The sequence below is a fragment of the Lathamus discolor genome, chromosome 3 (assembly GCF_037157495.1).
Source record: "Lathamus discolor isolate bLatDis1 chromosome 3, bLatDis1.hap1, whole genome shotgun sequence".
Taxonomy (NCBI): Eukaryota; Metazoa; Chordata; class Aves; order Psittaciformes; family Psittacidae; genus Lathamus; species Lathamus discolor.
In genome coordinates, this window is record NC_088886.1 from 42531399 (window position 1) to 42558703 (window position 27305).

General features: G+C 40.1%; 1 protein-coding gene and 1 long non-coding RNA gene across 3 annotated transcripts; one reads left to right on the plus strand and one right to left on the minus strand.

Moving 5' to 3' along the window:
• The first annotated feature begins 448 nt into the window (after positions 1–448).
• Positions 449–14352, plus strand: LOC136012095 (phospholipid scramblase 1-like). 2 transcript variants are annotated; one of them, XM_065674898.1, is made up of 9 exons: positions 485–676; positions 5086–5117; positions 5956–6057; positions 7978–8141; positions 9235–9277; positions 10334–10554; positions 11304–11465; positions 12511–12672; positions 13917–14352. In XM_065674898.1, the coding sequence occupies exons 2-9, from the start codon at positions 5105–5107 to the stop codon at positions 13974–13976; spliced, it is 927 nt and encodes a 308-aa protein (XP_065530970.1). In that variant the 5' UTR covers positions 485–676; positions 5086–5104; the 3' UTR covers positions 13977–14352. The 2 variants fall into 2 exon arrangements, with proteins under 2 accessions (XP_065530971.1, XP_065530970.1); XM_065674899.1 differs by lacking the exons at positions 7978–8141; positions 9235–9277 and having other exon boundaries at positions 449–676.
• Positions 9171–27305, minus strand: LOC136012096 (uncharacterized). The gene is made up of 2 exons (XR_010611575.1): positions 27152–27305; positions 9171–11562 (listed from the first exon to the last, which is right to left on the minus strand). It is a non-coding gene; the product is annotated as an uncharacterized LOC136012096 (long non-coding RNA).

Consider the following 27305-nt stretch of genomic DNA (forward strand, 5'->3'; position numbering starts at 1 on the left):
CTTTGCTGAACATTTAGCTGACAGGGGAAGCTTTATCTGAAGGTGAAGGTGACAGTGTAAAGATAACAAGAAACCTAAGACACATACTTTTAAATTATTTTTTAGGTTATATTTTACTGCTAATAATAATTTGATATACATCTCAAAGACAGCAGTTACATGGTAAAGTGTGACCTGCCTCCTTAAGGGAAGGGCACCAACGCTATTGCATTTGTAGAAGTTACACTGCAAGAGACATGGCTACTTTCTAGAACTAGTGTATCGCTCAGTTTTAAGCAAATATTTGACCTTCCGTTCCACTCCCGTAGCGAAACAGCAGTTAACCGAGCCAGCGGTGTTCACGGATGCGGCGTCCAGCGCGGCAGAGCCCCGCTCGGAGGGACGTCCCCGCTCCCTCTCTCGCGGTTTATAAACACGGCGCCTCCACTGGAAATAAGGGACCGCCCCGTCCCCCCCCTGCGCTTCCCGGAGCGGGGGTGGTGGCCCGGCCCGCCCAGTGCAGCCTGCCCCGGGGCGGCCCCGGGCCCCGCCCGCCCCATGGAACTGCGGGTTCCGGAGGCGCTCCGACGGGACGGGGACCGGTGGAACGGAGCGGAGCGGAGCGGGGCTCGGCAGCAGTGGGGCGAGCACGGCTGGAAGCGGGGTTCGGTGCCGGAGCGGCTCCTCGGCTTTGGGAGTGGGTATTCCTTTTGTGAATATAAGTGTCTTTACCGTGTGCAGTTTCTTCTCGGTGGTCTGTCTCGGTGGTCCAGTTAGAAAATGGGTCTCCAGCAAAGTAACTCGCTTCTGAAGAAATGGTTTAAGAAATGATCTTCCTGCAGGGGCTGTGCTCAACAGAGCTGGCAGCAGCAGGCATGGCTCGGGCAACGGTGGGTCGTGTCGTCCAGCAGTGAAATGCGCAGCGCTAGGCATGTGCCCTCATGAGGCTGGGTACCCAGAGCGTGACCTGTGTTTTTTGGCCCTTGGGTATAGGCACTCGCAGGTTGCAGGAGAGATGGCACTGTCAGACGAAAGAGGGTGCCCTATAATAATAATAATTTTATGCCAATGAATAGCTCATTTCATTCCTTCTCTGAAGACTGTTTTGTTAACTTTAGCAGAAAATAACTTGTTTAATTAGATTGACTAAATTGTCTTCTACTGTTTCTGCGGTAGCTGAGGTTAAAATCCAGTGGCTGAATAGTCTAACATAATGATGACAGGAAGTGTCACAAAGCTAGCTAGGGTGAACTAATGCATGCCTTTAGCTGTTCGGCTTTCGGGGTTTTTTTTTTTTAATCATCGGCTTTCTTGGAAATAGCCTGGCTTGGTATTTAAACGGCACCATGCTTGGTGTCTGTGCTGGAGGGCTTATGCTAGTATGCTCTTGGCAGTATTTCAGCGAGCTGGAGAATCGAAACTGATTTGTCACGCTAGTAGACTGTTTTTCTAATAAAACCTGGAAGCTTTGTAGTTAACTGAATTAAGATGTCTCTAAATGACTTACAGTGTACCTACTGATATGTATCAGAATAAAGAATATGTGTAATGCAGTTTTGAAAATGGAAAGTGACTGAAAAGGAACATAGGTATTCTTTCATTCCTTGAAAAAGAGCAAGCTAGGAATGTTATTTCCTTAGTTTTCTCTGAACCAGAACAGTATCGTTCTGACTTCCTTTGGGACATTTCTTGTATTTCCTTTCCAAAAGTGTTTGGCTGTCCTTAAGTGTCCTGACTCAGAACTCCTGGAGGGGAAAAAACCACTATACCTGGGCACCTGGATGCTCTGCTTCTGCGTTACCCATTTGAATAATGATTCAAGAAAGTAAAGAGAGAGTGAGCAACTGGTGGGGGTATGCTGATGCTGGGTTAGAGGGTTTAGCAGCAATTGACTGCTACTTCTGAGAGCAAAGGGAAGAAGTCTGGGGAACTCCTATGGATGAGGAGGAGGGCTGACAATATGGGTTCTGGGTAGTACAGTGTATAGGGACAGGGCGTGAAGAATGAGACTTCTTGATATGAATTCCTTTCTGCTGTGAGTGTTACAGCAGATGAGGTTTGGAGATCTGCTGTCAGCTTGGTAACCCACGGCTCGACGGTTGCTCTTGGCAGTCGAAGCACTGCTGGGGGCAGGTGTGTGTGTTTTCTCTTGCCTTTCATTTCCTCTCTGCGTCGGTCATGCTGCAGGGTTCAAGTGGTGTTTCAGGAGAGCCGGCTGGCAGCCCCTGCCCTTCCCACTCCCAGAGCACAGGTGCAGTGGGGGTCCCTCAGACCGTCCAGAGACTGCTTCATAAGGGTCATTCACTATCAGACAGCTGCTGTCCATGAAGCGTTTCCCTGGTGCTTCCCTTCTGCCAGCAAAATCACTTCTCCTTTCCCCTGTGTAAAGCTGAACCAAGGCATCTGTATATCCTATGTGTACTCCCTTTGGGAGCATGCGCCCAGAACTATAAGTTACCACAGTAATCTGTCAGGCTTTTCCTGGCACAGGCTCTTTTGCATAGCCTTAAACATAATGGCCCCCGCAAGGGGGTGAGGTGGTGGGAGCTGGAGCCTAGACCGCACCATCCTCTCTTGCCCTTTAGCACTTAAGCTGGGGGATTTTGGTGAATGTTTGATCAGCAAATATCTCTAGTAATGCAATAAAATGTGAAGGACTCTTCATAATCCTAGCTTAATTTGGGTTGGAAAGGATAGATAACCTTTGGAGGTTATTTGGTCCATTCCTCTGCTTAAAGCCAGCCTAAATTCCAGTGTAGGTCAGGTTGCTCAGAGCCTTGCAAAGGTTTTTATCAAATGTATGCAAAGATTCAGAGCTTCTTCTCAAACACCATGGCCAGCTTACTCACTACAACACAATTTACTCTTGATTTATGTTGTAAATTCAGGTTGCAGCACGTGGCCAGTGTAGTGAGAGGGATTCATGCAGCTACTGTTTTATTGAACCAGAGTTAATTCAGTAATGAACTTTTACTTGCTGAAGCACTTTTTTCTTTAGTTCTATGGAATTTTAACTCCATTACAAAGAAATAGTATTCTCCCTCTTTTGTATTAGTGGGAACTAAATGCAAATATCTTTACTTTTCCTTGCAAAGTAATGTTTCAGTGATTGTTCCCTATATTTAAAACTGTTACTAGAACTAATAACACCTAGCAGCTTGTAAAGCCTCATTTTATTAAACTGAAATGAAGATGTAGTCTTCATTGCTTTGTGTAACCCAGGCAGCTGAAACCAACTCATTTCTAAGTGACTGGTCTTTCTGTTACTGCTGTTTCTTGACTGAGGTTTCACCATGTGAGAATTTCCCCATGCATAGTGACACCATTGAACAATGTGTTGTGCAACATGAAGTTGACAAAAGTGAGTTTATGTTCCTCATTCCTTTGGTATTTCACAATTTCATGTTATTTCACAATCTTCATAAATTATTCAGATGAAAAGCAAGGAATGAATGGCAAGGTACTAATCTTGGTGACTGAGTTGGATGTGGTAGAAGGTGTCTACATAAAAAGCAATAGAAGAAGAAAGAAAATTTTAGTAAAAGACATAATCTTAACTGTTCTTAACACAATGTATGTTGAAATGGGAGTTGAACTTTGTAAAATGTAAAATCTTTATTACTTTTCTTGCCGTAGAGCATATCACCATTTTCTAAATCCTAGATTGTGCAGTGGCATACATGTGTGGTTGTAGGGAGAAGAAAGATTCTGGGCTTTCTTATAAACAAAGCCTTTCTTATAAACAAATCATATGATATGGTCTCTACCCTTCCTTTACCAAAGGGTTCAGTTTGAATTCTCAGTATTTCACTAAAGTTCAGGTAGCTGGAACATCTCACAGTATAAATCGAGCTTTTTGTGGTTTAAATTATGTTTTTTTTATTCATCTTTAATTTGTGCTATTCCTACAAGCTGGTAGTTTTCTCAACATATTTTAATATGGTCATATATAAAACTTGTCAGTTTGTATTATCAACTGGTTTGTCCAAACCAACAAGGTTTGGAAAAGGAACACTTTAAGACACTAAACAAAGAGAATGTTGTGTGCAAGCTGGGATGTGAGATAGATGCAATGTCATCCCAGAACCATTAAACATCCTAGTGTGATGTCTGCTTTTACTCCGGGAGTAAAAAGCAGGAAGGAACTGTTTTCAGTTTCAGTTTCCTTCCCAGCTTTGAATGGCCATCTTCACTGAACTGAACTAGTTGGAAGAGTCGTAACAGACAAAATATATTGCTAGTTTAACTTGAACTGTATTCTGTCTAAAGAATAGCTAGGTTTATCATTTGTTATAAAGCTTTCAATCCTATAAAAAGGAGCTCCTATGCTGTTCTTTTTTTGTACGTCCACTTGTGGCTCTCCTGGCTGTTTTGGACCATTGTCTTAAATAGAAGTTGCTGCCATTGTTTTCCTTCTCTCATTATTCCAGAGGCAGAAAGGAATATCTCTTAAGGTTAATGCTGTCATCAGTAAAAGTCCTTTCTGCCTTTTTTTAACTCCTTTTGACAATTATGGAGAAGTATACGGAAAAAGACAAGCAGTTGGCCCTTTCACTCATGCTGTTCTGCTGTGGAAGCCCACTCAAACCCATCATTATCATGTTAAGACAAATATTGGATACATGATATTTAGTAGTACCACTTCAGAAGTGGAATAGCATAAAGAACTGAATAGGTGGCAGCATGGCATCAGGGCTGCTCCAGGATGTACCCAAGCAGGTTTTATAATCAACATCAATATACTAAACCAGTTGCTGCGAAATTACTGCAGTAATTTGTTCATATGAATTGCATGATGTTTCTGAATGGCTGCACAATGGAATCTTGTAGTGCAGTAAAGTAACTGCACATAGTGATGCTTTCCTCTGACTTAGTAATTTCAGGATACTCAAAGCATGAATACAGGCATAGATAATTCAGACTTACGGTGTGGTGGAGACGTAGCCTAGGAGGAAGCAGAGATACTTGCATTTGTAATTCAGTTTTCCCGTACAGTTTAGACAGGCAAGCATCTTTTAGGAATAATACACAACTTTGAATAACTCTTGTGTAAAATTATATGTATGTATTAAAAATCCCACCAGCCCCCTTTTTTTTTTTTTGCAGAACTTCTACAAACACATCCATGGCAATGCAAGGTGAGTAAAATATAAACAAAAATTCATCTTTTGTTAATATCAAAAGATAATATGGGTCTTTCGACAGTGTTCAAGCAATATTAGCTTAGCTATTAGTTTACTTACCTTCTATTTTTATGAAATATGTGTGAATTTTTGTTGAATATGTTTTGAATTGAAATTATTTACATTTTGAAATTTAATACTTTCCAAAATATAACTTACATTTTCAGATCGTGATTTCTAAAGTTAAATAAAACAAATAAATCATCTTGAAATTCAAGTTATTTCCGCTTACAAAATGAACTTAGTAAATGTTTGAAATGCATAACGCTCTGAGTCTGCTGGTGAGGCATTAGTGTAGTCCTAACTTGAAGAAATTGGTGGAAAATGTTTTATACAATGAAGAATGACTCACTGCCAGTCAGTTCTGTACAGGAGGGCAGCCTGTCAGTGCCCTGGCAATTCTTTGTATTAAAGCCTGCTTCTAAATATAGGTGAACAAAGGCACCTTTGGCCCAGACAGTGAACTGACCCTGCTTGGACTAGGTGATCTTAAGAGGTCCCTTCCGAGCTAAATGATCCTGTGATTCTGTGACCTCTTCATGACATCATGTGCAATACCTGCTTTTTTTCTGCACATTAAGGATGAGAACTCCTTTAAGTTCTTAAATATTATACTGATGTTTAATATACCTATTGTGCATAAATACAAACTTGTTATACAGTTTTTGCTATGCAAAAACCAGCTGCTTAATTTTGTTACGTCTAGTCTGAAAAAGGAGGCAGTGTTGGGGATTTTTCACTGTAGGGCAGGAGGAAATGAGCAATACTCAGAGTTTATGTTCCATTCTTCCAGCACATAACCCTGACCTAGCACCTGGATTTTCAAACATTAACCATGTACCAGGATATCAAGTCCCCTATGGCTACCCTCAGCATGCACCTGGGACTTACCAAGGTAGGTTGCTTGTCTACAGATCTGAAAGTAAGGATGGGAAATGTGAGCTTTCATTTCACCAGGGTGACCATCTCTGATTTCCTTTTCTGCTGTTAATTTTGTAGAGTTTCTGTTAATTTCTGTTTTGCTAAAAAGTAATCTTTTCCTTTGTGGTGCTGAGCAGTACCAACAGTGGTAGGAGTTAAAGATGTTGGATGTTCCTCAGTGATTACTGTGTGGAGTTTGTTAGGGTGGTATTACTTATGCAAAGCAAGTAATGTGTGGCAGCTTCTTGCTGATGATCAAATTTCTTGATTAATATGCTATTTCAGTATTTCACTTTACTTTTCTCTAGAAATCCAGAATGAAGAAAGAATTGTTTTCCTCTCGCCTGTTCTGCTGGTCCATGTATTTTGTGCCTGTTTCCTACCCTATTGCTGTACTTTGCATGTGGTTATACCTTGCACTGATTTGCTTTTCTCCTCTCCTATTTCATTTCCTGCTCCACATTAAAAATGCAGCACTTCTAAATAGCTTCTCATGTTCTGGCAACTAATTGCTTTCTGAAGAGCCAAGTCTAACAATCAGACTCAAAGCATAAGTTGTAGATAAAATGCAAACCGTTTGGCCTGAGTTACTGTGCTATTCATAGGTTAAAGCTTGTGCATGTTGTGGCAGGGCAATCTGAGGTCTAAAAGTAGTTAGCTTCAGCAGGGAATGAGCATGTGCTGCCTGTGTGATGAAGGTCAGGGGAGCATGCATACATTTAATGCATGACAGCAGTAGATCATTTGTATGCAAAGCCTGTGCTCAGACATAAAAGTGATTTTGTATTCCAGAAGGGTGAATCCTTCTCTAGAGTGGGGGCTCCTGCCACCTACAAATTTTAAGTCACAGCTGTTTACATCACCTGAGGTACTGTCCTGCTTATGGACACAGTGTGAGGTTTCATATGTAACAGTCCATGTATTGGAATGTAATGTGAAAAGATGCCGAACAGATTTGGGCTAAAATCTAGAAGTCAGTATCTCAAGCTATAAATAATCAAGGAAAATATAAAATATAAAATTCCCCTCTGTCAGAGTGAAAACCTGCAGCCTACCAGGGGAAGTATTAGGTGAGGGAAAAAATACAGTTCTTGTTCTGTAACTTCAACAGCAACTTCAGCAGCTTCAGCTACAAAGGCTCTGGTGCTGCAAGCAAGGCAGGGCTCTGCGCTCCACGAGGGAGGTAGGGTAGGCTGTGAGCACCAAGGCAGTGCTGCGTGTGCCATCTGGTGGGGTGCTGAGCATTTAGACCCTGAAGTGCTTCATGAGAGCTTGTGTTTTCTATTGAGTGGTAACTGAAGAAGATTTACTTGGCATTCACAAAATGTGGAGCTATTTCCTCCTTTACTATGCACCTCCTCCATGAAGAAGTTGTGGATTTCCTGTTTTGAAAGAGAATGCGAAAGTGCAGGTTTTAGATCACATTCATTTGGTTTGAAAACTGCAGATGAACTTTGCTAAAAGGACATTACCTATTACATAAGTAGAAGGTATGATTCCAGGAACACTTTGTCTGAAAATTCCCCGTTTGCTCAACTGACAACTTGTAAATGCTCATACTTTTAATCTGTTTTAAGTTTTCTGTCTTCTTTATTTAGAAATAACCTTCATTTATTTATTTCTATTTTTTGAATTGCCTGTCTTTATGTAAATAAAATTTCTGCTATATTCAATAATGATTCATTTACTGATTTTGTTTGGTTTTGTCTGGAGGGATTAGAACATCCATATCCAGTATAACTTCTTTGCACAAAAGTATTCGTAATTGAAATATATTGTACGTATAAGGATCTTTGTATGTCAAAATAGTGAATACATTAATCTTTTGAAGATCCATGGAGCAATTCTTTTCTAACATCTAACTTTGATAACTGCATCTCTCCTACCACACCAGGTTTCGCAGGTGCAGGGAGTTTTCAGGTACCGGCCATGAGAGTCCCAGCTGAACTTGCTGTTCCACCCATACAGAACCAGCCCATTGTGAAGGAGGGGACAATGTGGATGCCCATCCCTCCTCCTCTTCCCAACTGCCCTCCTGGACTGCAGTACCTCACTCAGGTACCTGCACCCTTCCTTATTCCCCAGAGAACAGGTATTCACCTGAGAAGCAGCCTGCGTCTGTGATAAAGCTAAAAAAAGTATGTGGCTTTGTTGCAGTTCTGTGGGTTCCTGCTTTCGGGCTGCTAAGTGAAGCCTTTTGTAATGCAATTGATGCATGTTTCAGTGTGGCGATGCCTGTTATGATTGCAGCACTTCATACAGTACTCTTCTGTCAAGTGAGATGCTAGAGGAGTAGAGGCACAGGGCTATCATAGATCTTTCCTGTTTCTGAAGGTACTGTTTGTGAGATGTAACGAGATTGGCAAAGTGTCTATAATAAATGTATTAAAAAAATATAGTATGTGCAACTGTAGCACATTAAAAGTGCTTAGTTTTCTACATGATGCTTTCTCACACCTCTTCATAATATTGTTAGCAGAGATGCTAGTCAGACTTCACAATATAGGGAATGCTAATAGCAAAATAAGAATGGTTTCCAAATTGCAGAGTATGTCCTTGTACTGTAAAAATACAGTTTATCTTATCACTGGGAGCAAATATCAAGGCTTAAGACTGATAGATTTTTGCCAAATCTGCAAATCGCTAAAAAAAAAAGGGCAAGGCCATGAGGCCATGTACCCTGAGTTTCCTTGTACCCTGAGTTTCCTTGTATCCCGAGTTTCCTTGTACCCTGAGTTTCCTTGTATCCTGAGTTGCCCAGAGCTGAGCAGTAGCTCTAAAATGTCTTATTTTCCTGCTTTTGTCTGTATGGACTCCTAGTGTAAGTGACTGGGATATGTGGTGTCAGAGGCTCTCTCAGGCTCTGTAGCTGAGCTAGCCTGAGCCCTCTGTGCTTGTAACCAGCCCAGCTTGTATACATCTTCTGTCATCTGCTCCAGTGCCCTGAAACACTGTTCTAATTTGGCAGAGGGCAGGATGGGGGTACATGAGCTACTTGCACACTTTACCAGTAGGTGATCTGCCTCTAGACAATATATTGATCCATAAATCTGCATTCTGAAATGAAACAGTAATGCTTCTTGAAACTAGGTTTCTCTTATTTACAACTTGTTAACTATTTATTCTGTTTAATTTTTTCAACCATTAACAGATTGACCAGATATTAATTCATCAACAAATTGAACTTCTTGAGAGTAAGTGCAAAGTATTTATGGCAGAGAAATGTTTAAATTCAGTAATCCCATGAAATGATAAAATTTAGACTTCGATACTATCTTTTAAAGGTGGATCACAACCTTCTCTTTCCTGCCTCTATTATCTGTCTCAGTTTCTGCAGAAGTTGTGGAGGAGAGAAACAAGAAATTAGGAGGGCAGGGGATTTTAAGCTGGTTCTGTTTCTTGAAAGGTACATAGCAATGTGACTGGATAATCTTGATAGAGAGTTAAAGCTGAAGTTCTGCTTCCCATGTTATTAATCCACATGATTTCTACTTGCTTCTCTTCCCTGCTTAAAGATGTTATTTTCTGTCCTTTCTTACTCTATAGACTGGCACGAAGCTCTAGTCTAGTTTCCAGGCAGTCCTGCTGTTTTAGCGAATTGAACTGCTTTCCTTCTACTACCCTTATTCCGTTCACTTTAAGAATATCAAAGTCATGTTATCAGTGTCTTTCAAATGGAAGAAATAAAATGGAACATCCATCTCAGTTAATGCCTACTGTTGCTGCGTTTTCTTTCCATAGTGCTTCAAAGAGTGCTTTCATTTTTTTAGAGAAATTAATCAAAATTTCTGTTCTGGCTCTTGTCGTTTTCCAGTTGTGCTGCTGTGAATCTTGACTGTGAGGCTTTTTTTATGGCCTTTTCATTTGAATGGTCTTGCTTCACCAAATTCACAACTTTTCTTTTTAATTCTCATCCCTTCAGCTCTTCCTTCCCTGCGAATCTCCTGTGCTGTGTTATTTATATAATTGTGGTGCTTGCCCTGGCAGTAAGTGTCCCTGTCTGGTGGGAGGAGACTGATGGACATCTCTACGATTTCTGCCTTGTCATGTGCATGGTAGCTTCTCTTCTCTGAACTTCTCTGTCAGGCTGCTCTGCTCAAAGGTCCTTCACCACTTCCTTTTGCCAGTAGCTGCCTCTGACAGACTCTGATGGAGGTCTGCCTTCCCAAAGGGTAGCTTTAGAGTTAGCATGGTGACTTTTCTGACCAGATGCACCTCAGAAATTTAACCGTTCTGTTCCTGTTTTTCAGTTTTGACTGGCTTTGAAACAAACAACAAATATGAAATCAAGAATACGCTGGGGCAAAGGGTGTACTTTGCAGCAGAGGACACTGAATGCTGTACCAGGAATTGCTGTGGGCCATCACGACCCTTCACCATTCGGATTATAGACAACCTGGGCCATGAGGTGATAACACTGCAGAGACCCCTCCGGTGTTCTTCATGCTGCTTTCCCTGCTGCTTACAGGAGGTGAGTTGCTCCCTCTCACTTTTTTCCTTCACATGGGAAGTGGTTCATCTGCACAGTTTTGAGATGGGGCTGTCTTGAGTTAGGCAAGTTGAAACAAGTCAGGTTTTGCCTGTAAATTGTGGGGAGAGAGAGCTGTGCGATTTGCTTATGGGGCCCTCGGTCTGGGAAGAGGCAAGTTTGCTGCAACACGGATTCACTCTGGGCATTTCTGATTACGATAATGAAAAATTTGATCAAACAGCATGTCAGGGAACTTGTGGCCATTACCAAAATCTGTGCTGGAGGTGAACTTGCAATGTAAGAGTTAGGCAGTGGCTTTCATAAAGTAACAGCTAGAGTTTTCAATTTACTGCTGCTGTGAAACCTGTGGTGAAAGTCAACACGAGGTGATGAGCTTTTTTAATATTAATGTAATTATGGGGTGATGCAACTTCTGAAATCGCAGATCTGAGGTTCTTACTGAGGGATATGTAGTAGCTGCATCCTGTAATGTGTTCAGTGAATGCTTTCAGGATGGTCAGAGCCTTTCTTTGACTTTGATCTTTATACCGGAGATGTATATTAGGTCTGAAATTTGTGTGCGTTTTTTTGAAAACATTCACAGAAAATCCCATGCAGCTTCATCCATTGGGAAGCCAGATTGTCGTGGAAAAATAAGTTGCGTTTGGTTTGTATGTTATGGTGGGGTTCGTCGAACAAGCTTAACAAAGCATGACTGCTCACTTGGAGGTTTTCTTTTTCCTGTGAAGATGGAAGTTCAGGCGCCGCCAGGAACACCAGTTGGTTATGTTGTCCAGAACTGGCATGCCTGCCTGCCAAAGTTTACCATTCAAGATGAGAAAAGAATGGATATATTGAAAATTTCTGGCCCATGTGTTGCCTGCAGCTGCTGTGACGATGTTAATTTTGAGGTATGCAAGGTTAAAGGTTGTTTGTATGTATCTTCTTTCAGGTAGTAGTTTGATAGTAGTTTATTGCTTGAATTGTTGCTTGAACTTGTCAACTGAACTGTAATATATATTAAGTAATTAGTACAGAATACTTTAATGCTAGTATAATCAATTCACTTCTCTAGACACGTAGATTACTCTAGATAAACCAGAAAAACTTCCAGAATTGATGTCTCAAAGCCATTCATCAGTGATCAGTGAGAATGATTCCCTGAGGTTGCACACAGATCTGATAATTTAAATATTTAGCAGCGAAATCTTTTTGAATCTATTGTGTTTGGCCCTAACAAAAAGATGTTATTCTCAGCTGTGTCATGTATTTATTAAAATGACTTCCTACAACCACTCATTTAATAACTTAATAATCGTGCAATGACTAAGTAAATCAATATAATTTAGACCTAAAATATAAATTTGAATGACTGAAGACTTACAACTTGCACTTAAAAATAATAGTGACTAATGCATCATTATTTTCATACACATTAATTAGTAGATACACTAGTTTATAATTTCATATTTAAAATGATGTTGCAAATAGTTGCTAAAGCAAATTTAGTATAATTTTATTTTGCAAATTAGATTTTGCAACTGACAACTGCATCTAATTTTAGGAAATACTAAAGGGCTAATTTCTGTTTTGTAACAGAACAACATAGTTTGTTTAATTTTCACTCCAGCAGCACCTGATGCATGGCAGGAAAAACTAATTTGCTCTCTTGGTTAAAAGACAACACTTGCAGCAGTGTGTGTACATGTGTGCAGTAGGTGTCTTTCAACACCATTAAAGCATTGAACTCTGTAGTTAGATTTAGAATTAAGTTCGTGTCTGTGCTACTTAAGGCTGATGTTCTGATAGGGTTGTTTTTTGGTACAGTTACGTTCAATGGCTACATTAATTCAAATAACACAATCTATAGCTTTCATATGGATCTGTGATGAACGGGATTTGGGAATATTATGAATGACAGATTATATGGATTTTTTTAATTTTATATATAACTAGGTGAAATCTGTGGATGAGACTGCTTCTGTTGGAAGGATTTCTAAGCAGTGGACTGGATTTTTGAAAGAAGCCTTCGCAGATGCGGATAACTTTGGAATCACATTCCCAATGGACCTTGATGTAAAAATGAAAGCTGTGATGATCGGTGCTTGTTTCCTTATTGTAAGTCTGTCATTTGCTGATACTTGAGTACGAACTGGCCTTTTCATTTTTATGTTCAAAATGTACTGTTAAAGAATTTGATTCTGAGCTCCTTGAAATGGGCCATAACTTGTTGTGAAATTGCTATGCGTAGAACTAAACACAGAAGGCAACAAGGAATTATTTCAGATAACAAGCTTGTTCTAGACTACATGAAGTGCTAATTGCATTTAAGAAGAGCTACATTTCTGATGGGACTGAGAAACCCTGTAAAGGGAAGACTCCTTACAGAGTCTTTAACATTACATTAATAGAGGAAAGCATGTTTATGTGGATGGTGACACCACGAAAGTGCACATCAGCAATTGCCAAGAGACCAAACCAGAGCAGCCTGCTGAGCTGACGAACTGGACAGCTGAATGTGGCAGCTATTTCCTCCTGACTCTCCTTCTCGGAAGTGTGTGAAGCACTGAGCTGAACAGGATTAAATGCTCTCAGAGGAGTCTTTTCCAATGTGAGGGACTTCTGTTGGGGCAAAGCACATCTACCTTGGTACAACACTACTTTTCAGCTGCACTCTGACTCTGCCATGTCAAATACTGCAGTGCAGCTCACTTTGCTCTTTGTATGTGTATGTGTATGAGTGCATGCGATACACTCATGTTTCCACTTACCAGTGCAATTCAGCATCAGGTACCAATTCAAAAAGTGCTCTGCTTCTGTGGTGGCAGAGCTGCAGAGGGAGAGGAAAGGGGCATGTGAAGCACCTTGAGTTTGGAGCATTCTCACCAGCCTCTAACAGCTCTATGCATGAAACAGGATTTCTTAGCTGTGTTCGTTCATGTGCTACCATGTGCATGAAGTACAGTGTTAGTGAGTGTGAGCAACCCAGGACTCCAGACACAGAAACTGGGGCCCCCAGATATAAACTAAAGATAGTCATCATTATGATGGACTCCACTTTAAGGTAAAATTGAAGGGGCTGAGTGATGTCTAACAAAGCCAGGGCAGGAATCCTGCTTAAAGGAAGCATAGCTTCGGCTAGTGATAATTTAAAGTTTCTAAGTAGGTCTTTCACCACCTCTTTCTCTCTCTGTGGGTGTCCTATTCTGAGAGACCCAGGTAATGTGGGATGGGGGGAGGTGGCCCCATCATCTTTTCTTTGAGGCTTCTGAGAGGAAGGGGCTTTGAATACCTTGCAAAGCAACTCTGAACTAAGAATCACATTTAAGAAGTGTTTTATTTGCTTTTTGTTGCCTTCTTAGGACTTCATGTTTTTTGAGCATGCTGGTGATAACCAACAGCGAGCAGGAGTTTGGCAATGAAAACTTTTATATAGAAGAAGAACATAAATCTCCCAAATTTCCAGTGGATTTCAGAGCTCCAGTAAGAATGTGAGAAATGTGTATCTTGTGCTACTGCAAGTTTATATATTCTATAAACTAAAAGCTTTACATTTTGTTGTGGGTTTTTCTTTGTAGTAAATAGTAGTAAATAATTTGTAATATTCAAATAAGAACACTTTGTACAGATCAAAACAGAAACTTATAGAAATATATGGCAACCTTTCTTTACAAGAAATTTGGAATTGTAAAATAACTACTTATAGTTACTTTAATTCATAAAAAGAAGAGGACTTCTATATTCATTATTAGTGTAAGCAATGAGCCTAATAAAGAGGTCCTGATCTTTTTCTGTGTATCCTTCTTTGGTACTTTTGCCTTGGTATTCACATTCTGTTGTTTCCAACTTCTTACCAAACAGCCACATTCAAACCAAAGTAAGTTTGAACCAGGTGATTCTTGAGATCCCTTCCAACCTGGTATTCTCTGATTTTCTGATTCTATGATCTAAGTGAAGAAAATTGTCAAAAATCACTGTAAAATTGTATAGTGATGGTGATAAATCTGCTGTCAAATGACTTCTGCAGTGTATGTTAGTTTCATAATTCAGGTTGTTTTGAGACTTAAGGCTTTGATTTTCATTAACAGAAGTTTCGAGGAGACAGGAAATATAAAAGAAAGAGGAATTCTCTTTCCCCTTCATTTAGTCCACATATTTCACAGATAGTAAGTCTGTCTGTAGGCATGAGAGTCCAGGAATAATAGAACAATTCTGCTTCAAAAGCAGATGCATGAAACAGCAGGTCTGTTTTTTAGCATTTATAGCTTTATTTAAATGTGCAAGCTATGGGTAAACTTGCAATTTCTTACCACAGCTTCACAGAAGCATGTGCATGTAGTGGTTCTGGGGATCCAGCAATGGGGGGAGGTCATTGCCGATATTTTCATTTGTATTTTAGTTCTGGTAAAGATTCCTTTTGTTCAGTATTTTCATTTTATTGATTGCCTCTGGTCAGTCAGAAAGCAGAGGAAAAGAAGAGTGCCATGGCTGCTATGTACCTGGACTCACTTTGATGTTATAAGAATTGTACAAACTCATGACAGCAATCTAGACTGTTCAGAAAGTCTTCAGAATTATATATTATGCCTTGTTAAATTTAGCTTCTGCTGCTAAAGACAAAGTTCCTTGAATATAGTGTCTTTAATAATAGGGATTGCTGGAGGTGTATTTTTGATTGATCAGCACCTTTCTCAGGGAATTAAATAATTATTAATTTGAAAATATTTAATTGACCAGCTATTAATGAGAGATTGGAAATTCAGTCCTGCTGATATCTGCTAAAAATTTCTGATTCCTTCAGTTAGGAATAGAAGCTGCATGTATAGAAACCAAAGTGACACACCCAGGACCAAACCTATCCTGTAGGGATCTGTGTGCTTAAGCCCATCAGTATTATTTTCCCTGCAAGGAGTGACACACAGCTTCAGTTCTGCCTGTAGCTCTGAAGTCCTGGGCTCAAGCACATTCAATGGCTGCACTTTCAAAAGAGAGCAGATTTAACTCAAAATACTCCACATACTCTTTTTCTTTCTGAGATATTTGAAAATTCTTGTTTAATTCCATGAGAGGTCTGCTGAGAATTTAAATTTACATTTTGCACTAGAGTGAGGCCTGTTTGTGGCTGTTTGAAGAGTGGATAGAATAATATGTGCCAACAACCTTGCATAAAAAATTACATATTAATTCATTACATATTAATTCATATACATCTCTGTAGAGCAGTGAGGGAAGAATATGAGGATGGAAACAGCCTAGAATGATCAGCTTCACATCAAGATGTAGGAAAAAAGTGTTGCAACTCTTCTATCATAAGAAGAATTGCAGTCGCAAACAGTAATAATTCTGTAAAGTGTAATCAAAGAAAACATACCTTTGCTTGCAATCAGTTTCTCAAATACAGTGAAACCCAACAATGAAGTAAGTTGTGTAAGTTGTGCTGTTGCCATTTAGATTTTTTGATTTTGTGCTGCTTGAGTCTACTGGTCAAATTGCTACAGATGATTCCTTTACCATGTATTTAGCAAAACTAGTAAATAACGTGAAGAATGAGATAACCTAAGGGAATCAGTATGTGAATCCAGCTACATAGTAAAGTGTAAGATGCTCAGACTAAGCCTCTTAGATTTGCCAGAATTGTGGTAGGAACATGAAAGAAGTTCCGCAACCTCATATCGTAAAAGGACAGACAGAGAGCATTGGACTAGGGGAGTTTTCCATCAGTTGGGTATCTGATTAGTTAGCTGATACTGATTACACAGCTCAACAACTTTTTTTTTCTTGTGAAATGATTCACATTTTGTCACGAAGGTAAAAATATTGCCTAAGAAATTCGATCTAAAGCTATCAAGGAGTAACTCTAGTTGGCAAAACAGTATTGTATAACCTTTGTAATTTCTTTCACTTTTTCCTAATGATACGGAATTGGAAAATGCTTATTCCTTAATTTTTTCAAGAACTTCTGGGGACAGCTGTATTCACTTGCTCATTTCGGAAACTGATTGTGCTAAAAGCAGAACAGATCATTCTTTGAGTTGTCTTTCTTCATTTTGAAAGAACCTATAACAGTATCCATGTTTACTAAATAACGAGACTCTAGAACTCTCCACTATTTATCTGTCAGACTATAAGCAATACACTGGTTTATCCTTCTATCCATAAATCCAGGCTTTGGAAAGTATTAGAAGACTTTCAGCATGCTGCCTGTTATTCAAAACCATCTCAGTTAGATGGAGCTGTTACATAAAACCTTTACAGAGTGAGATTTGCAGATGCATTTCGCTAGTTCTGTTAATGACCTTTCCATCTGTGTCATCCCTGTAAGGTTTTCATCTCCAGCTGTACAGGAGATGCAGGCACTTAATGAAACCTTAGGGTCTGCAAGCACAGAAAGGCGTAATTTATATGATATGTCTCAGTAGAAAAGCATAGTTGATTTCAGTTTTCAGAAACTAAAATTATAAATGAGGAAAAAAAAAAGTAGTTTACTCCTCCTTTAGATCAGGTTTTTGCTAATTGAGGAGAGAAAATAATTTTACTAACTAGAGTAGAGCAGGAGCCTTGTTTGAAAGTATTGTATGATAGTTTTTCTCCTAAAAAAATTAATCCATATTAGTAAAGTTCATAAAAAGGCCTAATGGGTATTTTGAAGGCCCAAGGGCAGCCTTTACATCCCTCATGTACCTCATCTTGGTTTTACTAATGAGAATAGCTTTGACCGAAAGCTGTCAGTGGGAGCAGGGACTGCAATGTAGCCAATTTAGTGACAGTGCAGGGGTAACTCATTGGAAATGCTAGTTGTAAAAAAGAAAATAAAATCTTTTTTCAAGGGAATGTATTGCAAAATTGCATGACTTAACTTTTTGACTACTGATGTGCATTGCATTGTATAAATGCTAACAGTTTGGACAGGAATACTTATGAAATTGATAAATGGTAAAGGAAAAGGATGATGCAGGGAGGAAGTTGTGGAAGCAGAGGAACTTGCAGATAAGGGAATTTCTCATGTGGAGAAATCTGTTGTGTTGGATAAGGGCTCTATATGTGCTTTCATGATGTATTCATATATGCTGTGGATCAGATTGCTACAGGAAGTCTGGTAGCTCCCTTTCAACGTCTCACAGGGAGACTTCCATGCATTGCTGATTCTGTTCTGCAGAGTTTATCTTATTTTCTGCAGATACATTTGACATAGCACTTGATTTTGGCTTATTTGCATTATTTCCTTGATAATACTGTTATTAAAGTGGTATTAAAGCATTGCAACAAATACCAAAGGGGGAGAAGAGACGAGAATAGACATCTACAGCCGTCTTCTGTTTTTCAGCGGGTGGCAATAGGTGGCAGTGTTAGCACAGGAATTATTTTCTCACCGCTTTAAAACCTTGCGCTGAGATTCACAAGCAGTTCCTCAGTTGTCATTCTGATTTTCTCAGTGGAAGAATTTCAGATTACACTATCTCCAAAGTATGTATTCCCTAAATGAATGTGGAGAGTTAGATGTGTCTTTCCCACCAAAGCTGCAAAATCTTAAGCTTCAAATGCAATTATGTGCCACTAGGAAAATCGAAAAATGTGTGTGAAAGTATGGTTAAACCATGATTGATTTTAAAAAACCTCAGCCAGATTCTGCGTAATGTTCTTAAAGCTGTATTAGGCTTGGTAAACAGTAGAATTTGGAAATTGACCATGATTTCTGGCATAATTTACTACATAACACAAAAAGTTATTCATATATCACAGCAGGGTACATCAAAGAAAACAGGCTAGTTTCACTGCTGCTGTGCTGTCACATTTTCATCTGAGGTGCATTTAGGCCCCTAGACATGTGATGGCTTCAGTGTGCATGGCTGTGATGTGGACTGCAGGCATGGCAGGGCAGTGGAAGAGAGGGCAAGGGACAGAGAAGAGAGCAAGCGACTGGACAGCAGTGGCTATGTGGGCCTGGGAATCTGCTCCAGGATTGCCCCCAGGCTTTGGTTATGTTTTTCTTCTTTTTTCCCTTTTCCTGTGGTTTTTTTTTTTTTTCCCCCTATTTTTTTTGTTTGTTTGTTTTGGTTTGTTTGTTGTTGCTGGGTTTGTTTGTGTGTTTGAGTTTTTGTTTCTTTTTCTTTAAATTTAAACTTGCTGCCCATGCCTTGGCTGGTTTAACCTTTAACTGACCTAGTTATTGAACCAGGGCAGCTGGTAGCATGTAAGGAAGTCAGTATTTCTCCTGTGTTAATTGCCATTTACTGAGGAGTAAACAGAAACTGGTACAAGGCTGGGCAGCACACACAGAGGGGAGCCTGCACTGGTGCTGTACCTACCAGGACCTCAGCATCTCCTGGTGTTCGTGGCTGTGCTGCACAGCCAGCTTCAGTCCCTGATTACGAATGCACCCAAAAAACTCAGGCACCACTGGCCTGGCTGCCTTCTTGCCAGGAGCCTCCTATTCCTTGCGTGTATTACAGAAAGGGAGTGACATGGAGATGTTCAACAACAGGAAAATTCCTGTGTAACTATACAGCATGACCGCAAGGAGCACGGACAAAGGTGTATTTCAAAGGTAAGTGGTCAAATACCACAACACTGCCATAGCACTGCATATGAAGCTGGGAGATGGCACTGGCACTGTGGTGATGGCACTGTAGTGACACAGTGAGCAGGCACTGAGTCCCAGGAGCGAGCAGTGAGTGGCAAATGCTGCGTGAAAACTGCACAAACTGGGGAGGCTGGGGCTTGTGGTGAAGGCTATAATTAAAGCTATTCATAAGAAGAAAAATATAAACAAATACTGATTTCATAATTTAAATGACCCAGTCATACTTTTTGACCCTGAAGACACTAAAGACTTTGGAGCTGCCTTGACTTCATGGTTTCGAGCAGTGTTCTGCTGGTATGTATGCATCAGTGCAATACTGTTTTATAATTGAGATCCTGGCAGCATGTTCCTGCTCTGACATACAGTCCCTCTTGTGTAAGTGTACAGTTCCCCCTGTATGTTGGGATTTTTTTTGGCACAATTTGAACAGCACAACCTCCCAAAGTATCCAAACTTGTACAATCATTGTTTTGTGCTGGACCACTTTCTATGTAGTTATACCCTGCTATACAACTGAGCTGTCACGTAAACCACCGATGAACTCATTCCTACAGTCTTTATGTTATGCAAGTTGTTCCTTCAGTTCTCTATGATGTTTCCCAATCTCCCAGCTGATATTTCAGCTCAGGCTCTGTCTCAGGTTTTTACTGTCCCTCTCTCTTTACTGTAGCTCTCTCTAGCCGTGCAGTATGATACGCAGCAACACTTGCCCTGAGGAATTTGAAGAAAATAAATCCTAATACTGCAGGGGTTGTGTACATTTGACAGAGACCTACATGTTAGCAGCTCAAATGCTGTCTTCTTGCACTCCGCAGCCAGTCCTGCTTTTTAAGTGGTATAAAACTCTTCAACTGTTATAAAACTATTTGTTATCCCACTGAGTATGGCTGTACAATGGAACACAGGCACACTGCTTTACTGTGCCAGCAAATTTCTCATTTTCCAGGGAGCAGAATTTGTGGCTCCTGGAAAATATAGGTCTTTCAGTGGACTGAGGCTGAGCTTGCCGGCACTCTGTTTATGTCTGTATTCTGCTTGTTGCCAGATTAGGACAGCAAAGAAATACAAGTGAATTTGTTCAACACAGACAAGGGCTCACTGTGCCCTGTCCTCTTTTTCCACTGAACAAACTTTGGAAAGGCCATGAAAGGTAGAAAGCTAATATTAAAATGCAATAAGAATTAAAGCCAGCCATTGAAATGAACAAGAACTTACCTGTGTGTTGCAGCACACATTTTTCCATGGAGAAAAACAAAGAAAACTGAAGGAAAAACCCCCAAACAACCCCAACCCCCAAACCCCCCCTGACCAGATAGTTAACATTTCAGTGACTGAGCAAGACAGAGACGATAAAATCTCTGAACAAACCAACTCAATTTATGTACATTGTTTGTGCTCTGTTTATGGTGTTCTACATTCTAAGCGAAATTTAGTCAAAGGAAATAATTTGTGCAAAAAATGCTTAATGAGAAATAAATTACAAGAATGTCAGCAGTTATGTATGCTTTAAGGGAGCCGCTAAAATGCAGGTGCAGAGTAAAACATCAACCAGTCAACACCTCTTAAGGTGCAAATATGAAATCTTTACAGCAATGTTTTTTTTTTCCTGGGGATTTGTGCTTCAGTAATTATGTGGTGAAATGTAGCAAAAGCTTTCACTATCATATAAACTCAGTCCAAATTTGCAAACAGCAATATGCACTAGACAAGTTTTTATCTTTCAAAAAGATGTAATGAGGTGTAAGCACCCATGAAATAATTTTGACTTCAAAATCCTATTGAGCCAAAGCTTGGTAAAGTCAAAGGCAATTTGCTGCCTGGTCCAGAGGGCACCTGTCACAACTGATAAATGTCTGCATCTCAGCTCAGATCTAGCCACACCAGTATTTCTATCCAGGTACAGATTACTTTTTTTGTTGTTGTTGTTTAATGTATATTTAAGATTAGAATTTGAACATTTAAAAATACAAATACACCTGCTGACAGTGGAAAACTGAAAGAGAAGGGTGCCAAAAATATCAGTACTTGAAGTCTCAGCATAATCAAGCTGCAGCCTGGAAACTTCATCCCTTCCCTGGGACCATCGCCTTCTGCTCCACCTGAGCTATCTACCTGCAATTCATACTGATTCAAGTGCTTTTTTTTTTTGAGTGAGGAGGAAGCATACGGCATATCCACCCAGGCCACAAAAACTAATGCTGTCTGCCTTTTTGGCTGCTGAGGTAAATCTGTATTGATAAAGCATTTGCAAATGCCTTCCTACAAACTCCCACAGCAATTCCACTAATAGCTGGTTGCTGTTAACAGGCTGTCAGCATGGCATCAACAGTTTACTCTGCTGAGGACCAAAATGTTTAAAGCATGTTCTTGGCTATAATATGAGGGTGCATACGAGGAATGCAATGAGTGTAACATTCTGGTCAGAAGAGCTGGTCAAGTGTCTTTTCTCATGTTAAAATGTAAGAACTCCAATTCCCCCCACACCCCAACCCCCCCACCCCCAAAGGAAAAAAAAGGCAGCCGGGTAGAATTATGAAGATGCTCCCATTAATCTAGCAATTTTGTGGTTTTTTATATTTTCATGCATGATGGAATTCTCCAAATCATGATACTTGAATTAATGATTTTATTAGATTTAGTTAGACAGTGCCCTGTTTACTGGAGATTTTAGTGCCTGTCGAGCAGTAACAAAGTTGCTTCTAAGTCCCATCAGTTCCTTGTGAATGAATAATGGAGCAGAAGACCAGTGCAGAAGGTTACTTTGGTTTTAAAGTTTATATATGCAACTCCTGAATGAGTTTTAATGCAAGATTTAAGTATTTATTCCATAAATTTAAAATCTTTAGATGGCTGAAAAGCATTCAAAGGAATCATCCCCTTAAAAGCAGTAATTGCTTTCTCTACCCTCACTGAAAAGGCAAAGGGTTCTCTATAGCTCTGCTATAGGGTGCAATCTTGAGGCAGCTGGGGAGGACCAAGGTGTTGTGCAGAGTGGCTGTAGGTCCTGTTGCCAATGATATATGCTGTCTCCCAAGAACTTGTCATGAAGCCGTCTCAGGCACAGCATATGTGCAGAAACAAAGCATATTTGCTAGTACCTGTTTTATGAATCTTTGCTTAATGCCAAGTATTTTTCAGTGGGTTATGGGGAGACCACATCACAGAGAAGTGCTGCTTTCTTGTTGTCATTTACGCATCATCTAAATTAGGTGTTTTTAAAATGTTTAATCACCAAAGTATCAAAGCCTTTCTCTGCCCAGTCATGCTCTCCAGTTACGGAGCCCCAAAATGATGGGAATCACAGACTGAGGTTTGTGTGGAGTTAGAATTGAATGGACAAACTCAGAATAAAACCTTCTCCATAATGACAGACTGATAAATCACGTCTGTTTTTATCTACCGTGCAAAGAGGGAAAAAGCAAAGGAATGACCTAATTTAGTCATTGAGAACTATGGTGTGAGAGAAGAGTGCTCCTAAAAATGCACATAAAACGTAAATCCATCTTTCCTGTAAGTGCCTGGGCAACAGTAACTTCTGTGACTCACTTAAGAGAAATTCCATGGGAAAAAGGTTAGGCTTTAGGGATGAAAAGAAAAAAAAGAGTAAATTCCATAAATGGTGATTGTAAAGCAAATCCCTGCCTAATATTGCCTGTCTGCACTATATGAAAAGCAAACACAGACAATAAAATTTCAACTGCTGCAGTAAGTTCCCTGTCTTTGAGAGGTGAAGAGCACATGCTCCCAAAACTAGAGCTCGGCTTTGAAGGTCAGCCTGGGAATGCTGACCCTTTTCTGAAGAGAGAGGAAGTGCATCTCGTCTGAAGCTCTTGGCACAGCAGCTGAAAACCACGGACATTTAACCAGTAGTTTTTTCCTCAATCCAATCAGTCATTGGTCTGATGTAGAGTAATCTACAGCAGAGTCATGGCCAAAACATCTTCCCTAATTGGCTGCAGGGAGAAACAGAGAGAGTGGAAAAAGTCTGTGGATGGCCTACGTGCAATTTTGTTCAAATGCACAGCATTTGTTTATGAAAGCTTATATTCAGCTGCACCATCAGCTGTCTCAATTATAATCCTAGAGCACAAGGAGAATAAAACAAGGGAATTATGTTTGAGAACTAGAGAATTATTTGTAATAGTTCAACAGAACAAATGCATATTGATACACAGCAAGCTGGGATGCTCATGAACAACAGTTGGAAGATATGAAGAATTAAATGGCCTACTCTTACTAAACAACAAGAATCTTCATCCTCTGACACAGATTTGGTAAAAGATACACGAGGCACCAAGAAGAGAAAAAGGCTGCAACTAACATTTTGTAGAAACCTGGCTTTAGCGGTGCATGAGTTTTCTTGAATGTGTGTAATTTAGAGGGGAATGTTTTTGGCCTTTACCTTGCCTTAGTTTTTGTTTGGAAATTGCATCACAGTGCTTTCTCTAGCTTTAGTAGCTACTGCATGCATGGTCCAATTTAAAGATAATAATTTGTTTTGGGAGCAAGTGATTTCTATTCTTTGGACTGGAAAGCTGGGGACACTATCACTATTCTCTCCAGGGTGATAAACCTTAAAACTGGTGGCAAGATGGTAAGCTGAACAGGGTGTGGCAATGGCAATATCTCACATCAGTGTTATATTGCGATCTGAGGATTCATGATGGCTCAGTAAATAATAATAGTCTGAACATTATCATTCAGATTTTAAAGGGAGATAACAGAGAGGAATTAAACCCAAGAAATGTAAGTGATGTACAATGCAGTTGCTCACCACCTACTGACTGATGCCCAGACCATCCTTGAGCAGTGATTGGTGGCTCCCAGCCAAATCCCCCAGTTTATATACTGGGCATGACATGCTGTATCATTTTGGCTAGTTTGTGAATATCCTTTGGCTAGCTTGGGTCAGGTATCCTGTCTCTGCTTCCTCCCAGCTCCCTGTGCCCCTCGTTACTGGCAGAGCATGATAGACTGAAAAGTCCTTGATCAGGGTAAGTGCTACTTAGCAACAACTAAAATATTGGTGTGTTATCAGCACTGTTCCCAGACTAAAGCCAAAACATGGCACTGTACCAGCTGCTAGGAAGAAAATTAACCCTATCCCAGCTGAAACCAGGACAACTGGAAACCGTGGCTTTTTATGTTATCTGGCAATTTGAAGTCTTTCAGATAGCATTAACCTTTAGGGGCCTGATCCAACAACTCCCTTGCTCTGTGTTCAGTTTAGGTATAAACACTCCAACAGGCTAGTGTAAATATACATGCAAAGTGAGAGGCCTAAATGATCCACAGTCTTGGGATCTGACTTTTGCACCTCAAGAGCAAACAGCTTGAAAAGGACCTTAAAAAAATATGAAGGCCACATGACTGGAAATGCTGTACTCATAGCTGAATGCATTTACTGAAGGGCTGGAAAGGCATGTTGATGTTTCTGAACACTGTTCCAGGTTGGAGCAGACTGGTAGACTTAGAGATGGTTGACTCATGTCCACGCAGAGCTGGCAGAACAAATGATTATACACAGAAAAAGGGGATTGAGCTAAAGATAGTCACACATCCCTGTCATAAAATACAGAGAATGAAATAAGTGTGGACTTGCAGAGCATTGATGCTGAGATTAGGCTGATACAGTATAAAACAGCTCTGGCTACATTACATGAGAATATTTTGGTAGAAAAAGTGAAAAAGCATCTAGAGAATAAGGATAAATGAAAGAGAAATATGAAAATGACTGGTTTAAACCACAACAGGTATAAAGGGTGGTTTTTTAATAAATTTTAGCAAATCTATCTAATTAGAAAAAACTTAGTAGCTTATCAGAAATGTTTACATAGCCTTTCCAAGCAGAGTAATATTACTGGGTTTTTTGCTTTTTCCTTCTTTTTTTTTTTTTTTTTCTGAATCAGGTGTACAAATCCCACTGTGTGAACCTGAATGCAAGAATAAGTAGTATCAGTATTCCCTACTACATGTGAGGAGCATTATAGCTGAGCCACAGTGAGTTCTGCAGCCCTTACTTCAGCAGAATTCTGAATTCTGGCAGGCAGAATGTAAGCACAATATGACAGCCACATTAATAACACTTTCATAGAATCATAGAATAGTTAGGGCTGGAAAGGACCTTAAGATCATCTAGTTCCAACCCCCCTGCCATGGGCAGGGATGCCTCACACTAGACCATGTCACCCAATGCTGTGTCCAACCTGGCCTTGAACACTGCCAGGGATGGAGCGTTTACCACTTCTTTGGGCAACCTGTTCCAGTGCCTCACCACCTTTATAATAAAGAACTTCCCCCTTGTCCTATTGCTACAGTCCCTGATTACGAGTCCCTCTCCAGCATCCTTGTAGGCCCCTTTCAGATATTTCTTGTAAGTAAGTGTTTTGCAGAGGTGATAATATGCTAGGTAGCTGCCTGACAGAATCAGATACAAAGACTATAATGTTTTCCTTATTTCTTGATATATAAATAATATACAAAAGAACATTGTTCATGTGTAAATATCACAAAGGCATGAATATCCTTATGTTGGTACAGGACTAGAAGGGAAGGGCACTTGTGTCTAGTCCTTTGCTACGAAAACAGGATGGCTTTTACCTGGCCATATACTAGGAGCGTCCTGGGGATGTGTGCTCTGTGCTATCAAGTTACCCTCCTCCTTTAGGTACCCTGGAATAAAGGCTGTCTGCACAGTTTATCTGAATACACTTTTAGGTTGAATATTGTTATTTCTACTCTTCTAAACCCTATGAAAGTGGTTTTGGCTACAGCCTTATATACTATGCATATCACCTTGACAGGTGAAGAAAGACTGAGCAAGCGGTAAGAACAGAAGATGACAGTGACTCAGGCTCTTCACCATGTGATGCTTAGGCTATGATGAAGTTTGGTCACCTTCTTAATTCTGCTTGGGATTTTATGAACACCCATTCACAGTGTAATTCCAAAATTACCCTCCCAAAGCCCAGACTACAGGACCAAGATGCACTGCCAATGTCAGGTTTTGACAACCTGACAAGTGATCAGAATTAGTTCATCTTCCTGAGCATTCAGGCTACCGAAGTACAAATTGTAGTCTTTGTGAAATTATTTCAAAGATTCAAAGTAGCCGTCCTTCTAGCTTCTGTTAAGTGATGTGCTAAAATATAACTAAATTTCCTAATCTTTTGAAAAGAGACCTCTTGGACCTATTGGAAGTTCTCAGTTTATTCCAGTCATTCCCTGAACAGCTGATAGGTGAGTTGTGTTGAATGCAGAGTGGATCACATTTATCAAAACTATGCTGCTATTCAAAGCATGTCTGTGCCCCTTCCAGTGTAAGCTGAGAACAGTCAACCTCCCAGCCTTAATTTTGCTCACTGGCCTAAGAAGTACAATGGAGAAGAAGCATCCAGACTGAATGCATTTCACTTTTACAGTACACAGTCTGAAACCTAAAACTTTTTCATTGCTTCAGTAACTCCTGGCCTTTTTAGTGTTAAATGTCTGAATCTGTTCCACTCTCACACCCTATCAGTTACAGAGTTAAGTGATTAAGTACACCAGTGCAGGCTAAGTTGTGACCCCTGCTCTGCAGAGAAAGTTTTCTAAAAGTGATCTGAATGTAACCTCCCTTCATACCCCTTTTTGCCAAATAAAACTATGCACATGCAATGCAAGATGGAGGATAATAAAAAAAAAAACCAAACAACCCAACAAAAAACCCAAACTCAAAGGCAGTGTTTAGTTCCTAAATGTTTCTAAGCTTGAAAGCATATTCTCCTACTGATTTGGTCATGAGATTTTCTTGCTTATGTCAGGGACAAAGCTCACAACCTCAACTTTCCTGGTAGCTGTATTTAACTGTTCACTTAAAGACTGGATTGTTACTTTCCACGCCTTGTTTTTATTGGCTGCCACCTCTTTTCCCCGTAAAAGGTCTCCTTGTCAAGTTAGGTATTGCAAAGCCATGTGGTATTTTGACCAACCAGTGAGGTGCTAAATTAAGATCTGTAACGCTTAGCTTTTTCTTACCTTTCCTGTGGTCAGTCTGCCGCACAATTCCTGCTGAAAAGTGGAAGTCAGAAGGCTCTGTGCAAGGAGACTTCAGCAGCAGCAGCAAAATAACAGCCAGCAAATCTCCTTTCTTTCTGTCTCAGATCCAGTGCCCCAGAATTGCTGCCAGGAG